The sequence below is a fragment of the Gekko japonicus genome, unplaced genomic scaffold (genome assembly GCF_001447785.1).
Source record: "Gekko japonicus isolate JY-2015 unplaced genomic scaffold, Gekko_japonicus_V1.1 scaffold1955, whole genome shotgun sequence".
NCBI lineage: Eukaryota > Metazoa > Chordata > Lepidosauria > Squamata > Gekkonidae > Gekko > Gekko japonicus.
In genome coordinates, this window is record NW_015169232.1 from 24359 (window position 1) to 43180 (window position 18822).

Here is an 18822-nt window from a genome sequence, read left to right on the forward strand (position 1 = left end):
CCCCCCCCCCCCCGAATCTCTTGCCTTGAAAACACTACGGGGTCACCATAAGATGGCTGTGACTCTATGGCACTTTCCCCTACCCCCAGGCGTGGAAGACAGAGAGGGATTTATATCTCTTATCCTCAGGGGTGTCACAACTGATTTCCAGTGGATACCTATTCATGGTTGTGCAGGCAGTAACCTCGAAATTGGTGGAGGCAACTGGAGAAAGCTGAGAGGGGAGCATTTTAACCCACACTATTCAACTGTAGTTTTGAGTGTAGGGCCCTCTGCTACAAAGGGGGAAAGTAGGTGAGATGTGGCGTTTGAAACAGAACATTCTCAAGTGTGCAACTGCATCCTTGAGCAAATGTACAACCTTTGAGTTTCCTGCATTGTGCAGGGGGTCGGACTAGATGACCCTGTAGGTCCCTTCCAATTCTGTGATTCTTTAAGATGCTTCCAGATTCACCCTTTCAAGCTTTGTATTACTAGCAAGAGGATTAGAGACGTGGAAGTCTCATGGTTTCATTTGATTCCATAGAAGCCATGTTTTCCTCAGCCTTTGTGAACTGACCCAGCCCTTCTAATGCACAACATCACTGTCCCTTCATCCTCATCTCTGGTCTGTAGTATATGGCAAAATGCAAGTGAAGAAGTTAGAACTCTTATAAGGATGCCTTTGGCTCCTGACTTGTGGCCTGGACTTTGGAAACCCTGATACTCAAATTGTTACAGGCCTGTCGCCAGTAAGATGTGCCAAAATTAGTGCTCCACTACCTCTCATTCCTGTTTGTAGCAAAGTGAGGCACAGGGTCTAGTCAGCTCTTCTAGTCATGGCATGTTTCTTCTTCTTGCAGTGTGTCTCACATCAAAAGCTCTCGCTCTCGTGATGGAGGACCGAATGCTCCGCTGGGCAGACAGAGCAGGCGTTCTGAATCTCTGCAAAAGGACGTGAGCCTTGTAGCTCAGGTGAGAGCAGGCTCTTTGGCCCCTGGACAGATGCTTTGGCCTTTTTTTTCTTCTTTTTGCTCAACTCCAGGGCAGAGGTGATGATGGCCATCTTTGCCATTCTCAATTTCCCTGTTTGCTTTGGCCTAAACACTGCCAACCTTGATCTTCTGGCTACACTGCTTTTATTTACACCCCAAATTGGGGCGGGGGGATACTTCTGGACTGGCTGCATTTGTTCATACGGCCGCATGCGTCTACGGTGCTTTCAGCCGGCCGATTCACAACTTTCTCTCTTTTTCTGTCTCTTCCAAAATGCTACCTGTTGTTCCTTTCTCCCTCTTATACCCACGTGTACACACATACACATTCTCTGTATGTGTCTCTTTCTCACACACACATAGACACAAACATCCACCCTTTGTCTTCAGCTGGGGGACCAGAGCATCGTCTTCTCCAGGTTTGGACGGGTAAAAAACATTCAAATACACAAGAGACTCCTAGCCTGTAACGAAGCCGTCTCCTAACCAGTAGCACTCATCAGCTTTTCTGAACTATAAGGGCCGACATATCAGGTTGAGGAATCCTACAGAGAAGTCTGATTCAGTTGTCACAGTCAGACGGCAGCTGTTGGGAACTAAGTTCCCAAGTGCCACAGGTGCAACGACGAGTGGGGCTTCAGCCTTCTTCACTGCACTGTTTTCCTGACCCAAAGTGACCCTGGGTAGTGTGGTTTGCCAAATCTGTATATGCAGTAGGCAGTAGGCAGGGTAACCCCAACTTGAATCATGACCAAACATATGGCCTTAGGAAAGGAAGAGTCAAGCAAGCAGTAGTTAAAACACATACTAACATGTTCTTTCTCTCACACTCTCTCACGCAAACAGCCATATAACACTGCCCATTAACGCAAAATGTTCTTTCTCTCACACTCTCTCACGCACTCAGCCATATAACACTGTATACAAAAACATGCCCATTAACGCACAAGTCATGCAGAGGCATACTGTCATACACAGCTGCACACAGGGCCATGCACATTCTGATGTACTCCTTCCTGCTCCTTGCTTAGGAGTGCTCAGGGTGGGGAGCAGCAGTGGAGGGGAGGGGCACATCACTGATCCTTGTTTCCCATGCTCTTCTGGGAACTTGTGCCCCCAAAACTTTGCTTCCATCCAGAAAGAAGCCCCTTTGCTGGTGATTATGGCTACTGGAGAGTATCTGGGGGAGCATGAGAAACAGGTTGTGGTCTCATGAACAGGGTCCATGGGCTCTCTCTCTGTGTGTGTGTGTGTGTGTGTGTGTGTGTGTGTGTGTGTATGGGGACCAGTATGGGCCTGGGCTTCCTCAAACTTATCCGGAGCAGTGGATGCTGTTACTTTAGAGGCTGAGAGGTTTGAGAAACCTGCGAGAAGCTTGCTGAACATAACTTCTATGCCATGTTGCAAACTTTCGCTCTGACAAACTGCCTCTTTGAGCTGCCCCTCTTGAGAGGTGCTGTAGCAGTCCACTGAAGCTCCTCCGTTTCCTAGGGAGTAACCAAGCCACATGGAAGCCTGAATGGGTTCTCTGACAGCTCCTCTGAGAGTACTCTAACATTGGACTCTCTTTGCAGGCACGCTTCTCCCTTGGCATGTTCTGTGTGTATCCTGGATTTGGATCCATCCCCCCGGGTGGCCAGATGGTTGTCAATGTGGATTGCTTTGCGGATTCCGTTGGGAAGTCTGAAGAATACATGACGATTGAGATCTCTGACAGAGACCCGGAAGACAACCCTGCCGGCATTCTGTACACGCTGATTGCAGAATCGTGTGTCCCAGGTAAGGGGAGCCACAGAGCCATCGCTGCCGGAAGAGTAAAGTCCAGCCAATGGGGGTCAATGAAGGGACAGGTGCTAATCCGAGAGCCAGGAATGCAAATGCCAATAGCCCTGCCTGCTGGCTTCCAGGCAAAGATTCTGTTTGCCTGCCCACCTCACCACCTAAGAGCCACACTGTATGTCACTGCTTATCCTGAATGCTTTCATGCATTTTCAAGTGCTGGAGAAGACTCTTGAGAGTCCCTTGGACTGCAAGAAGATCAAATCAGTCAATCCTAAAAGTAATCAACCCTGACTGCTCCCTGGAAGGCCAGATAATGAAACTGAAGCTCAAATACTTTGGCCACCAAATGAGAAGGGAGCACTCACTGGAGAAGAAGACCCTGATGCTGGGAAAGATTGAAGGTCAAAGAAGACGGGGACGGCAAAGGATGAGATGGTTAGACAGTGTCATAGATGCAACGAACATGAAATTGAGCACACTTCAGAGGACGGCGGAAGACCTGAAGGCCTGGCGTGATCTGGTCCATGGGGGCGCGAAGAGTCGGAGTGGACTGTGCAACTGAACAACAACAGCAACAAGTGTGGCTGTTGTTGACCCTTGAACCTGGGTCAGAGAATGGGATCCCTGAGCTCTCTTTCTTGTCTTTTTCCCAGGCTTTGTGACTGATGAGGTCAGGTCTATATTTGAGGAGTATCAGATCTGCAACAGCAGCTGCCTCAACCAGGTGCTGAAGGGCCCAGGCTGTGAAGGTGTCTTTGTGACAGATGAGAACAAATTTCTCTTCAATAACGTCCTAGTTGGGCACCAGGCAACAGCCCATTTCAAGATCAGCAACCACGGTCGAATCCCCTGTGATGTGCTTCTTGCCATCAAACCAATCTCCGCCAAGGTATGTTTGTATCTAATTGGCTTTCATCCCCTTTATGCTGTTCTCACTTGAATTATGAGATTTTGTTTAACCTAATAAATCATGGAATAAGTCAGTAAATGAAATAAGGATTTAATGAGGCCCAGCATAGGTTAAGCAGAAGCACAGAGTAGGTTTTTGAAAGTGCTGAATTGTTTTGCTGCCCAAATGTGCTTGTAGCAAATGCGTGATGTATCAGTGCCCTCTACTGGTGCCATTTCCTGTAAAGCTAAACAGAAGTCCAGCGGCACCTTAAAGACTAACAATATTTATTCCAGTTTTCCTGAGCTCTCCTAAGTCAAAAGCTCATGGTCTCAGATACAAAGCTGTTTATCACAAGACAGGCCGATAGGGACAATTCAGTTCAGCTTCATGTCCTGCCTTGTATTAGAGAGATCCTTAAAGCTGTGTGGATGTTTCCTCAGTCTCCTATTCGTATCAGTGACATCTTTGAGGTCCACCCTGCACGGATGTCCATTGCTAGCCGTTCGCATGCCTTTGCAACTGTGACCTTCTTGCCACAAACGATGCAGAACTACCAGTGCATTTTTGAGGCTTCTCTTGATCCTGTGACCAGGTAATTCCACCATGGCTCACTGAGAGATCTCTTCTCTAGGGTGGTCTTTTCCATGTGTGCGCCAGAGCAATGTTTCTCCTGTTGTTTGCTTTTAGCATGGCCGCTAAATCAAAGAATTTATCATTTGAGATCACTGGGGACGGAAACCTTCCACAAGTTACCATTGTTCGCCCTGCACTCCGCAATAAAAAAGGGAACCCGCTTCTTCTCTTTAAGAAACTTCTGTTGGGCAATTCAGAGAAACTCCCTCTTGTCCTTAAGAACAGTGGCAGTATCCTGGTCCAGGTAATTAATTGCTGGCAAATGGCAAATGCAGAGGTAGTAACAGCAAACAAAAATGATAGAGCAGTGTTGTGGGGCAGGATGTTAACTTCTATCTGGCTGACCGCACTGAATCAATCACCCATTTCTTGCACTTGTTGCTTTCAGTGGCTTCCACCACTCACCTCCGCACAAATGCACCAGCTTCATTAAAAAAACAAGGCAGCTTGGAAAGAGGCCAGTGGGAACTGGATCAGTGGACACTACGCCATCCATGGGGAATCACTTTTTAATATACACTTTTAAAAACAGTATTCTAAAATGTTTTCCTGGGAGTACCCCTATCTTGCTATTCTCATCTTGTTCCTTTTCCTAGCTGCATCTTGATATGTCAGATGAACATGGAGCTTTCATGCTGAAACATAAGCCCAGCACCAGCTGCATTTATGTGTCTCAGGGTGAAGAGAATGAATCCAGTGAGGGAGGTAAACACAACTGCCATGGCAAATAAGCACTATCTACTGAACCTTGCAGTAAGAGATGGGGGCTAAGTGTGGCACCTTCCGCCTTTTTAGCACCGCTGTCCAGAACACCATTTAGCATCAGTAGACTGCATGAAAGTGTCTGCAGAGAAATAGTATGAAACCTCTTTGGTTAGGGGTCAGGTGCACCAAAATCCTGATCACATGATCAACGAAGAGATAGTATAAGAAGCCCATTTGCATAACTGAAAATACACAGTTTAATATTACTGATAATTGACGTGTTGATTAAGAATCCATAAAGTCTCTGCTGCACTGTTGCAAGTCCTTTATTAGGTAGCTGCCCATACAAGGTCTCACAATAAATATACACAGGAGCACCCTGCACAGTGCAGTGGAGTAATCCTGCACATGGTTTGTTCTTGGATTACTGGCAACCATTCACCTCTGTCATTTCCCTTTCTGTGAAGTAGCTCTAAGAAGCCGTTTTATGCCTTAAACATATTTGCCTGCCATTCCCTGTACCGATTATTCTAGCATTCCACCTTCTCCTCCAAAATACCATAATGGAAAGATTTCATTTTCTTTTAAAGAGTCATATTTGGTTCCAAATGGAGATATATTTGGCTCTAGAACCATAGGCTGCAACCTCCCTGTCTTTTAAGGCAAAAACTCAGCCCGCTCTTGGAAGGCTTTGCTTTCCTTTTCCCCCAGCCTAGGTCTTTATTCCATGGCATATGGGAGAAAAGTCTTTTGTAGCCCCTAATGGTTGCATTGCTGCTCTGCTCCTGCTCTTCATAGGCAGGAAACCTCACACGGCCTCCCTGGTCCTGCACAATGGGGAATCAGCTGAGTTCGATGTGGTTTTCCAACCCAATGCGACCCAACAACTCGAAGGGCTGATCCACCTCTCCATCATGGACAACCAGTATGAGGACACCACCATCCAGATGGTAGGTGAAGGCTACCAGGACGATGTCACACTGGACAACATAACCAGCTTGGTGGAAGAGGGTGATGGGGAGAATGCTGAAAGACACCTGGAAGAGGACATAGCAGAGGGTGAGTAAAAGGGAAAAGGGGTCAGGCAAGATGTGGTCCCATTAATGGCGTTCTCTCAATCAACAACATTGTGATAGTCCCCACCAGTATACTATTGGGAGTAAAAGTGATGATGATGAATGCAGAGGGACTCTGTTGATCCCTGAATATTTCATTCTGTGTTGGATTTTTTTAGCGGAGCTGTGCTGCACAGCTATAATAAAGTGAATACAGACACATGTGTATATTACCTTATAATAAAAGTTTACTAGAAAACAGAGGAAGGGTTACATGGAAGAAAAATAACAACATCCTAACTAACTTGTTCGAAGCTCCATCTTGTCTTCTTAATTTTTAGCTCGCTTCTGAGTAAGAGAACAAAGGAGAGGAAGTTTACCCCCAAAGCCCCCACTTCTTGTGTATGTGACAAACTGCATGTAGCGTCTCCAATTTATTGATCAGCCAATAGACATACCCAAACTCATTTCATTAGGAATAGTACCTCCTATTCTCTGGCAGGGGAAAAAAACCTGCCTAATACCTAATTGCTTCTATGCGAATTAACTAACATTAACCTGCATAAACAACAGTTTAACTCTTTCGTGACTGAAGTGTGACATTTGCAAAATCCCAGCAACCTGGCATGTCCTACCACAATCTGTTGAGGTGAAGGCAGGGAGCAAGGTAGATCTCTCTCACAGTCCACCAGGTTTCTTGGTACAACCTAGACTCCATGTTCAGGTGAGGGGAAACTGCTGTGATCTTGGGCTTCCATTGCCCTCACCGGGTGCTTTATCACTCAAAAGATTCCATATTGATTTAGGTACTTCCTGTTGGGTACACGGGACACCTAGTTGTGCTAGGGACTGCTGCTCGTTTCTGTGACATTTAGTTTATGGAGTCTTGCAGGCTCCATCTTGTTTCTCTTGTGGTTAATCATCTGTATGAAACAGCTGAGAGTTATATGAAACAGCTGGGAGAAATTGTCCAGGGGGTCTGGACTGATCCATCATTGTTATGCAAAAGATACACAGCTTCTAATTTACCTTGTCAGCAGAGGCTGGTGTGCTGGTGGAACTTTCTGAAGAACTGGCTAAACTAGACTGGATGAGGGCCAGTAAACTGAAGCTCAGTCCAGACGTCCAAATACTTAGCCATTTTCCCCTCAGGTGCCAGAATGGATTGTATCCAATTTGGAGACTGTCACATTGGAAAGGTCTATCAAACAACGTTCACAATAACCAATCGCAGCAAGTCAGATGTGGTGAGATTTGAATGGCCCACTTGGGGCCCACTTCAGTTCTCCCCACAGGTATGTAGCAACCCATTCCTCTTTTCCTATTCTCTTTTGCAGTCAAAGATTTCACAGTATTTTGGAAGAGTGAGGTGCTAGAATAATTGGTGTGCTAACCTTTACCTTCTAGTGTTCCCTGGATGTTTCTTATTGAGTCATTGAGTCCTTCATTCATAAACACAGAAGTGTTGTAACCACTTCCCTTTGTTATAGTCTCAAGTTACTTGTGAATGAAATGATGCAACCATCAGAGCACTCACAATCAGTTCTTCCACCAGGGTTCCTTATTGCAGTCTTCATTGGTTCAGATATAAGAACATGTGTGCTGAATTAGATCAATAGACCTTCTACTCCATCATCCTCTTTCACCCAGTGGTGAACACGGTTCCCCTGGAAGGCTCACTGTCATAGCCCAGATACCAAAACATACCCTTGTTATGCCCCCTCCCCACCCTGGTGTTCTGAAGGTTACATTAATTTAGTCATCATGGCTAATAACTATTTAAGCACCCTATGTTTAACAGTATCACAGGCCTTCTTACAGTGTTGTTTGTGTACCATGCTATGATGCTAAATGTAATTTGTTCCTTCAAGTCACCATTTTGTGACTGGCTTTGCCTACCAAGCTGCTATTTTTGTGAATTGTAGCTCCAAATGCTTGGGGTGGGGGACAGATGGCTCCAAGAATCCTAAAGTCTATCTTCCCTTCTTGTATGGGATGGGGATAGGAATGATATGGGACAATGGGTGAGAAATAGGGAGGAATAGGACTTTATGGTAGGAATAGTGATGTGGAACAGGGAAGAAGGAGGCCGAGAGAGAGGAAAAGCAACCCAAGAGAGGAAAAAGAGATAGAGGGAGAAAGGAGAAACAAACAATTTAGGGGAGGCAGAGCAGATGCTTGCAGAAGTTGGGAAGGATTGTTTCTTATGTGCACCCAATCAACTCCTTGCCTAAGAAGCTTCCATATAGCGCTGAATTTAAGGGGCATCTAAAGAGCAAGCAAAAAGCAATCTGCAACGTTTTATTGTGGGTCCCCATTTGCCATATTTCTATTTCCTGATGCTTTTCAATGCAGGGATTTTATGGTGTCTCCTCCAGGGAGTTGTGGCAAGTTATTACTCTCCATGACATAGCAGCCTGGATTAACTTCCTGAGAAATTCCAGACTATTATTCACTCTGGGTCCTTAGTTACCTGTAGAGACTGAAGACACTTCGGGCATAGGCCTTGTACGTGCCCATTGCTTGCTGGTGACTAAAAGTATTCTGACCTGCAGGTTTTGTGGTGCATGGACAGCCTGAATATTTGGCATTTGGTATCTGGCTCACAGGCTGAACCAGGGGTCTGTGTACCGAATGGTGCTTTTGAGCTAAGTAGTTGAGATGTCAGCATGACTGGAGGGAGATCTCACAGGAAGGCTGGACTCTCATGGCATAGAGTTTCCATCCTTCAATGGGGGCCTAGAGATCTCCCAGAATTAAAACTGATGTCCAGACTACAAAGATCAGTTCCCCTGGAGAAAGTGGCTGCTTTGGAAGATGGACTTCATGGCATTTAAAACCTGCTGAGGTCCCTCCTCAAATTCTACCCACCCCACATCTCCAGGAATTTCCCAATCTGGAGCTGGCAACCCTATGGGTGCAAACATTGTCTACCTTTCAGCGACATTGAATGAATCCTTGGTGAAGTGCAAGGTGTTGCTTTCAGCGACATTGAATGAATCCTTGGTGCAAGGTGTTTTTTTTAAGAATTATCATTAATATGCCCTAGTTCGGCCTTGGGTGATAATGCAGCTCATGATGATAAAAAGGTCTGCTTTATTCTCACATCCCGTATCGTGCCACAGACTAATGCTCTGCCCGTATCCCGTGCCATAGGTTGGCCATCTCCATGCAGGATGCTCCAAACATATCATCCTGACCTTAAAATCCAGCATGCCCATCACCTTCAAAGCTCAGCCGATCAAGTGCAAAGTTTGCAAGATGGCCTTCCAGCAGCCTGCTGAGCAGGTGCCAGATTGGGACGATTCCATGCACACGGTCAAGTGGGTTGACGTTTCGAAGACAGGCCCACCCACACGCCCATCTAAGAAGAAGGTAAGAAACAAAGAAGGGAAAAAACAGTCTTCAGACTGGCCAACTAGGCATCCAGAAAACTGGGATTCTGGGCTCATGATTGTTTGTTTGTTGGTTTACTTACGTGATTCATAGTCCACCTTTCTCACAGGACACAAGGCAGATTACACATAGTGAGTCAGTATAATCAACAAAATGGGCCATTCAATAATTGATGCATTACGATTTTAGAAGCCTGGAACCACCAGAAAGAACTGAAGCATAGCATGAATATTCACATGCCACATTAAGCCTGTACAGAAATTACATAAATTGGATCCTAGTTACAGTAAGCTCTGAAAGAACTTTGTAACTGTCCCAAGGTCACACTAGCAGCTGCATGTGGAGGAGTCCAGAAGTTGAGACCAAGTGCCCCTTGTATGAGTCCTACTGGACATCCTGACACCATACTGGACATCCTGAGGCCTTCTCTGGGCTGCTTGCGATTGTCTGTTGCTCTGCTCTTGGTCTAGGTGATAGAGACTGACCCCGAGCCTGTTCACACTGTTGTGGAAGAGAGTGGACGGGAGCTGGAGCTTCAGGTCAGCGCCACCATCGATTATGCCCAGTATAAGATGGAGGTGGAGCCTGTTCACTTCAAGGAGACCCTGCTTTTCCAGACACGAGTGTTCAAGTGAGTCGGAAGCACACAGAAACTTGCTCAGAGGCTGCCTTCACACATTTCCCCCTTGATCTGAAGGTGGTTCTTCTAGGTCACAAACGATGGTCTCTTTCAATAGAACATACCGTGTTTCTTTCCTCCTGTAAGGTATCACAGCTCCCCACACCCCAATCTGCACAGTGCACCCCCCCACCAACCCCCCACCAACCCTTCCTCTTGTGCCTCTGCTTTAGGCCACCTTGTTTTGTTTTTTTCCAAGCCTTCAAAGCACTGCTCCTTTGTGTAACCACTCAAAATTTTACTTGTCACCATATTTTGTTTAAACTGTGTTTTTTTAAACTCACAAAGCCGCTCTGCGGAGGGCACTTGTGATCCTGAAAGCATCGGCCCATTATCGCTCTGATCTGTTTGGTTCTGGCACGACCAGCAGAACCGCTGGAACTTGAGCCCAACCCTGGGGAAGATAAAGTCCCCTTCGGGGAGGGTGATTTTGTTAATGCACCACTGCAGGCGACCTAATTCTGTGCTAGAAAGTTAATTTCCCACCCCCTTTCTTTCTGCCTTATGGCGCTGCCAGAGTGGAACTTTTCAATACTGGAACTGTGCATCTGGAATACTTCTGGAAAGTGGTCATGGAGGACAGCGGGAGGGCAGTCAACTTTGCTACGGAACTCTTGCCAACAAGCCCAGAAGGTACAGCAGCCGTCTTTAAGCACACTTCTTATCCACCAACATCCCACTGCCTTGGGAACCTCAGGGCCCTCTCCCTCACTGTGACAGTCTCCTCAGAGTCTTCCGTTTGTGATCTTAATCCAGCCCCTTCTGGCCCCATCCTCCATTCTGTCGTAACACCACCCCTCTGAGATAGGCTAGGCTGAGAGTATGGGAGCAGCCCAAGGTGGTGGTGGTGGTATTACTATTGTTGTTGTTGTTAGGCTCAGGACGGCTTACAATGGAGCAAATACAATAAATAATTCGAGTTAAAAACAACGTTATAATACATATAACATACTAGCAAATAGAACAATACACTGCCCAAGATGGCGGAAGAGAGATTTTAATTTCCATAGGCCACCGGGGGTGGGGGTTGCAGAGGGTGTGTGTGTGTGAGAGAGTCCCAGATATTATACTACTAACCTAGCAAGATTCTATGGCAGAATGGAGATTTAAACCTCAGTTACCAAGATCCTGGTCTGAAACTCTGACTACTGCACCGTGCTGGCCATGTGACCCTCTCTCTTCTTTTCAGATCCTACTGGACATGCATTTCATAATTAGAGCATGTTGGAGGAGCAGGAAGCAGACACTGTAATATTCCCCCATGCATGCTTTTGAGAGCCTGCCAACCTAGCAGTTCGAAAGCAAGAAATTGCAAGTAGATAAATAGGTACCACTTCGGTGGGAAGGTAACAGTGTTCCGTGCACCTTGGTGTTTAGTCATGCCGGCCCCATGACCACGGAAATGTCTTCGTACAGCGCTGGCTCTTCGGCTTTGAAATGGAGATGAGCACCGCAACCCTAGAGTCGGACTCGACTGGCTTTCAAGCAAGGGAACCTTTACCTTTTTTACTGAAGAGTCTGACCATTGGTTCAGATTTCTGCTTTCCACGTCAAGTGCCTGCTACTGTCCCCATCGGAGGCATAGCACATACCATAGCACATGGGCTATGGTAAACTTGTCCCAGAGTCCCAGAAAGATGACTTTCTTGGTAGGCGGGATCTGCTTTACCCATGATGGAAGGGAGGGTGGTGGTGGATAAATGAAAGGGGTTTGAATGACACTGCAGCATTTGTTTACAAGAAACTACTGTCTCAACACGCTTCTCCTTCCCTGCAGGGGAACTTCCATCTGCTCCATCAGGTCTTTCCGTCAAGTCCCAGTTCAGCCGACCACTCAGCCAGCTGGAGAGCGTTTTGGATAGCTTTTCTTCCTACCTGTTCCCTGCAGTTCCCCGCCCCCCATTCTCCATGGAGCCCAGTTCTGGTATCATCCCTGCTGGGAGTTCCCAGGTCCTTCAAGTGAAATTCTCTCCCCTGGAACTGGGAGAGTTCGAAGGTCGCTTACTCTGCAGGTAACAAGGCATCACGCCGGTGGTGTCATGGGGAGAATGGGGTTGGGCAAGTCCTGGCCTTTCCTCTGCCCATGTTTTATGGCGCAAGCCTGCCCAGCTTTGGCACAGAATTGGAACTGAGTGAATTTGATTTGGGTTTATTGCATCGGTGGCTATTTTAACTTGTGTAATCATTCCAGTGGGGTAGCCACCAGGCTACCCCACTACATTAGATCATTTCGGGGGCCCACTACGTTACCCCACTACATTAGATCATTTCGGGGGCCGGCCTCCCGACTTTCTGTCAGGGCCCCCCAACTTACTACCCTGGACAGGCAGGCAGGCAACCATGCAGGCCCCGGATGAGATGCGCTTGCCGGCCGGCCAGTGGGCAGAGTGCCTGGCGGCCCAGTGCAGCCCTCCTCCCTCGCCTCACCTCACACCATGGTGCTCTCCTTTGCCCCCGGCTGGGCTGCTCCCGCTGTTGCCTCGCTGTCTCCGTCCCCAGCCAGTCCCTCCCACGCCGGGCAGAGCAAATGTGTGCCCCTGCCTGCCTGCCCGCCCGCCCGGGCACTGACAGTCGGGATGGGACGGTGAGTGGGTGCGGTGGGGGCTGCGGACCCTCTTTCTGGAGCGGGAAGTGGGGCCCCTGGAGGTAGGGTGTCTGACCACAGACTGGGTGGGCATGCTCCTTCATCCCAGGTCTCCAGGATGACGACTCATTCTTCAGGCCTGGAGCGCAAGGAACTTCAAAACCCGCCCCCCCCCCAGCGCACCAGGACTCAGTCGGGGCTGGAAGGCAACTCTTTGGAAGGCCCTGATTCGAAACCTTTTTATTTTAATTTCAGTGCCCCCTGAATTATTTAAAGGTGCCCCTGATTTAACAAATCCTGGCTACGGGCCTGGTAGCCACGTTCGTTTATTTTAGCAAAACAAAACAGAAATCCAGTGGAACCTTAAAGACTGACAGAACTTTTCTTTGCAGATACAATAATAGAAACAAAACACCCTTATTACTGAAAATCACAGAAGGAAAGGAGGAAAGAGGAAGAAGTTGAGCAGAGAGAGGCCTAATATAACCACACTTGATTCATCTATATATCTAATAGCCAAGTTGCCCCCGGAGTGCGGATCGCTAAATCAGCGCTCCGGGGGCACTTGGGGGAGAGGGGGAGGTTTGTGCACACGTGGGCCAGTCCCCACGTGTGCACAAAAATGCTAAAAGAAAAAAAAATCAGGGCAGCCAGGTAGGCAGGCCCCTGACCATATAGGGCTTTAAAGGTCAAAACCAGCACCTTGAAACTAATCTGGTATGCTATAGGCAGCCAGTGAAATCCTTCAGCACAGGCCGAATGTGCTCTCGTATAGAGAGGCCCATCAGCAGCCTGGCTGCCGCGTTTTACATCAGCTACAGTTTCCGGATTTGGGACAAGGGCATCCCCATATTATACTTATTTATCATATGGAAAAGGGAAATGGTATATAAGCCCATGGGTGGGAAGGCTGATTGGCATTTGCTTGATACTGCTGGACTTTTTTCTTTTCAGTATTTATAACCTGAAGCCTGAAGAGGAAGGCCCAGCGGTGGCTGTAAAGGGGAAGAGCCTCCTGCCTTACTGCCATTTTGAACTGGAAGACTCCGATTACATCACTGCAAACAGACGCAATTCAGACCTGCGAGGACCTGGGGGGGCAGCCCTGGATCCGAGCACAAAAGTGATTGAATTCGCATCCCTAGGAGTGCACCTTAGAAACACCAAGTGAGCATCCGTTGGCATTCTATTCCAGCATCTGACTTGAAAAATCTGTTGGCATTCTGGGTGATTCTCACCAGCTAGAAAAGCCAAACTGGCCTTGGCTAGCTCAGCTGGGTTGTCACCCAATTTATTTATTTATTTTGTTTTTTAATTTATACTTTCGATTTATATTCCGCCCTCCCCAAATGGGCCGGCTCAGGGCGGCTTACAACAGGTTAAAAATAACAGAATAAATACAGTAAAACATGGATACATCGACAAAGCAAAAAGCAAAAATCTAAAATTCAATCAAGCAATCACATTTATAAGTAAAGTGCTGTTGCATCTAGAAGGCGGAAGCGTCTCCAAGGTTATGTCAGATGGTAAAGAGTACACTGTGGCCATACCCATGTCATTAGCTGTTCTTGTTGTTCTGAACATGGGGGCCTTAACTGTTCAGTTGTTAGCAGTTCAGATGTTGTCCATGTGTTGGTGCTAGTGGCGGCTCCTAATCGAAGGCCTGGTGGAAGAGCTCCGTTTTACAGGCCCTGCGGAACTGTAAAAGATCCCACAGGGCCTTGATGTCTTCTGGGAGCTCATTCCACCAGTATGGAGCCACCACTGAAAAGACCCTGTCCCTGGTCAAGGCCAATCTGGCGTCTTTCGGCCCAGGGAGAGCCAGGCAGTTTTGTGACCCTGACCTCAGTGTCTCTGGGGAACATATGGGGAAAGGCAGCCAGGTAGGCAGGCCCCTGACCATATAGGGCTTTAAAGGTCAAAACCAGCACCTTGAAACTAATCTGGTATGCTATAGGCAGCCAGTGAAATCCTTCAGCACAGGCCGAATGTGCTCTCGTATAGAGAGGCCCATCAGCAGCCTGGCTGCCGCGTTTTACATCAGCTACAGTTTCCGGATTTGGGACAAGGGCATCCCCATATAGAGAGCATTACAGTAGTCTAGTCTCGAGGTGACCATAGTGGTAACTTTTGCCAGGTCATTGTGTTCGAGGAAGGGAACTAACTGCCTGATCAGCTGAAGATGGTAAAAGGTTGCTCCCAAGTTTTTTGCAGTCCAGATATTTATTATGTACTTCTTTAATATGGGTTTCCTGTAAACATACTATACTTAATTTTAATTTTGTTACTTGATGAAAATTTTTTTTCCTTCTCTGTGGGCTATTCAGCAGCCCGTTAACATTCACCGACAATAAGGATAATTTTTTAGTGGCCATCTTGTGTATCTTTTTTTGCCTTTACTATATTCCTCAATTGCAATCTGGTTCTTATTTGGGATTCCGTTTTGTATCTTAGTTGCTGTTTCTTTTTTTCCTTGTAAACTTCTATTCCTTGCGTTCCCAGATCCTCATCTCGGCCTGTTGCGCTGGCTTGTTTATTACTTTTCTCTTCTTCTTCTTTCTCTTCTTTTCTAACTCTCTGCCAGCCCAGGTCTTCCCCTTCCTTCTCAAGGAAGTTTTCCAGTTTGAAAATGGAATCTATTCTGAATCTTCGTGTTTTATAGGTAAATAAAACACCTTCAGGTACCAACCATCTATATTGTATTTGGTTTTCCCTCAAGAGGCTAGTAAGTATGTCATAGTAGCGGCGTTTCTCCCTCACCCTCCAGGGAATTTCTTTAAGCACTTTTACTTCCGCTCCCATTATTATTATTTTTTTATCATTTACTGTGTGTATAATTTGATCTCTCATTTTTTTCTTGTGGAATTTAACGTGTACCTCTCTTGGGAGTTTGTGTTTTCTCGTATAATTAGAATTTTTTCGTTGTATCGTTTCTATATCCTCATAGATTTCTTTTTCATTTTCCAACTCCAATTGTTCAACCATTGTTTTCACTAATACTTCTTTTAGGTCTCTTTCTACTTTCTCACTTACATTTTGAAATCGCAGCATAGTTTCAGCTTTTTCCATTTCTAGTACAATCATTGTTTGCTCTAACATGTCCACCTTTGTTTTAACCTCCTGAACTTCTTGATCCATATCTTCGACCTTTTCTTCTAGCACTGTTGTGTTTTCAATGATTTTTTTAATATCTGCCTTTATCTCCAGTGTGTCTGATTTTAATTTCTCTGAAATTTCATTAATTTTTTCACGCAGTGGCTCTATCTCTTTTTTAATAGCTTCTCCTGTCTGTTGTGCCGCTTGTTGAAGATAATTTGACATTATCATTTGCAGATCTGACAGTGATACTAGTTGGGTGCCCGCCTTTAATTGGGCTAAACCGCTCCCTTGGCTAGATGGTGGTGTTCCTATTTTTTTCTGCGTGCCTGATGCCATTTTATTTAGCTCCTCGAGTTAGTATTAAATAGTATTAAATAAGTATTTAGTGGTAGTAGTTGACTGTTCTGTTTTCAATTACTAATCACTACTTACGTTCCTCAGCACTTTTTTCCCCTTACTAAGTATTTGTACCATATATATATATATATATTTTTCAGTGTTACTATGCCTTTAAATCACTTCCCTTGCACCTCTACACCGATACTCCTGTTCTTCAGTCTCTATCAGGCGGACCCGTTGATTTTCTAGTGTTAATTAGGTCTCTCTCACTGCATACGCAGTCTCTCAACGCAAATAGCGCAGCTCCAGTCAAACACGGCACTAGGTGGATGCAAACGTCGCTCTCCCCACGCAATTAACACTTCTCCAGACGTATATTCAACGCAGGCGCAGCAGCGCTCCCCTGGACTTAAGCCTCCCTCGACGCAAACGCCGTCTCTCGACGTAATCAGGGCTTCTCCAAACGTGCACAGCACTCGAAGGACGCAAACGACGCTCGCCCCACGTAGGTTGCGCTTCTCGGCGCCGGCGCAGTATCGCTCCGTTGCCAGCGGCTTCCTCCCCGATCTCGCCGATGAGCCGCGCCTCCTTCCTGGTCGACACCTCACTCGAGCCGCTCCTTACCGGTCAGGTCACTCTCCACTTGGATCTTTTAAAGGGATAAATACCAACAGCTGTAGGTAATGAACATATATCACTTCCTATTTTTGACCTATATAGTCTATATCTGTTATTAGTTTCCTATATTTTCCCAATTATATTTTAGTTCCGCGTTCTTCCCCCTCCTGTTTTAGCTCTTACTGAGTATCTTGTTGCAGCCTAATTAAATCCAACGCTACTTTCCAGTTTCACCCCGTTTTTAACACGTTAGTTTAATTAGAAATATCCTTAGTCCTGAACTGTGTTAGTTTTGGATATATTACTGTTTTATGGTAATACTTAGCTTCGGCCAGTCGTTCTTTTTTTTCTGTTTGTCCCCCGTTGGTTGTCTCGTTTCTCGGCTAATCCCAGGCGGACGATTCTTCTCGCCGTCTTGGGTCCTTTCACCTCCTTGCCTCAGGACAGCTTTCCTTGCTCTCAGAGAGCTGCCACGTCTCTGAGTGGAAAGCCCAAGTCCCCTGCTAAAGCTCTTTCTTCATGTAAGAGCTTTGGTCGATATTTGGACCTTATTTGAGGTAAAAGAATAGTCGGACGCTCAGAGCTCCAAGTCCCTGCGTCCTCCTCCGTCGAAACCGGAAACTGCTTCCATATTTTGACTACTTTTTTGAGTGTTATCAGCTACAAGGGAGATAAATCTAACCCAGTACAGCTGGGAATGAGAGCTTCTAGCCTACAAGGATTTGGGGCCAGTGACTCATCCCCCAAGGGTGTTGCTGTCATCATCCATATTCGGAGGTGCTTGTGTTCCAATTCTTCCTTGTCTCATTTACCTTGTTTTTGATGTCCAATTGAAAGTAGTTCAAAGTTGCCGTCCCATTATCGAAAAACTCACTTTTGACGATTTTGACTGGAAAACTATTTACAATGCGAAGTATAAGTTGTTGTTATTGGGTTAATGTTTCTATGACCTTTATGGCTTTGGTCCGTGGAACCTCTCTTTGATTTTATATTTGATTGCATTGGTAGGATAAGTGGATTTCTGTAACTTTTGCTGTTTGTTGTTATACTTTATGGTTGAATACGAATAAAATGTTCTGGTTAAAAAAAACAAAAAACCCTGGGAAGGATTTGCTTACCCCAGTATTTGCCAGAAGACAGTAGGGAGATTCTTACTGGGACAATAGTCACTTTGGTATGCTGAATAACGGAGTCATTCAGTGTGGGCAGCTTTAGAAGACTTACTTGTTAGGTAAATATACTGAAGTTTAATAGATTAATTGATTTGAATCAGTGAGTGTGAATGTTACTGTGGATAAAACCTCTCATGTCCATTCAGACTTGAACTCTACATTAGCAATGACAGGGTCAGGTGGTGCCAAGGTGCCAACTTCTTCAGTTGTTTGGGATACTTTTCAGTTCATTCAGGTCCCAATCAGACAGGTCTTTAGATCCGTGCCAGGCACAAGTGCCTGGTAGATTTAAAGGTAATGAACAGACAGCAACATCTGGGAAATGTGCCTCTTCCGTGATCATCCCGTTTTGCCGCGCTATGGAGCCGTACTTAAAAGATACTGGTGAAAGTCCAGTGTTTTTGCTTCCTGATGGGCCACTGACAGATTTTTCCCCATCTGATCGTTCCATTGCGCAATCAGCCTGTTGGGATGGTCTGACATCAGACCATCCCGAGAGGGGGCCATTTAAAAAATTCTTAGTGATATGCACATAAACGCGTAAACACGTGACAGCCGCAGAGTTCCACTCAAACGTTCCGGACAGTTTCATGTTTCTAGGCCCGTGAATTTTATGAACTGCATTAATTAAAAAGGGCCCTGCAATGTCACCCATTCTGGATGCAGTTGCATGAAAGGAAAGGTCCATAGTCTACCCAAGCCTACTGCTGGATAAGCAGGAGACAGCTGCGGTCAGGAGTGCCTTTTACCAGCTTTGATTGGTTAGCCAGCTGCAGCGTTTCCTGGGCAGAAAATAACTAGCCACTGTGGTGCATGCCCTGGTTACATCAAGATTTGATTACTGTGCAGTGCACTCCATATGGGGCTGCCCTTCAAAAGTGTTCAGAAACTTCA

The 18822-nt window shown here is 46.2% G+C and overlaps 1 protein-coding gene across 1 annotated transcript in view; it reads left to right on the forward strand.

Annotated features, from left to right (window-relative positions):
- LOC107114842 (hydrocephalus-inducing protein homolog) overlaps positions 1-18822 on the forward strand; it is a gene marked incomplete at its 5' end in the record, with an annotated part of 73100 nt that overhangs the window by 23934 nt on the left and 30344 nt on the right. The window contains 13 exons of the mRNA XM_015416441.1: positions 843-954; positions 2549-2753; positions 3410-3645; positions 4089-4240; positions 4336-4525; positions 4878-4986; positions 5785-6045; positions 7194-7336; positions 9198-9416; positions 9908-10068; positions 10634-10749; positions 11918-12128; positions 13655-13867. Coding sequence (XP_015271927.1) covers positions 843-954; positions 2549-2753; positions 3410-3645; positions 4089-4240; positions 4336-4525; positions 4878-4986; positions 5785-6045; positions 7194-7336; positions 9198-9416; positions 9908-10068; positions 10634-10749; positions 11918-12128; positions 13655-13867 — 2328 coding nt within the window. The remainder of the gene's footprint in view (positions 1-842; positions 955-2548; positions 2754-3409; positions 3646-4088; positions 4241-4335; positions 4526-4877; positions 4987-5784; positions 6046-7193; positions 7337-9197; positions 9417-9907; positions 10069-10633; positions 10750-11917; positions 12129-13654; positions 13868-18822) is intronic.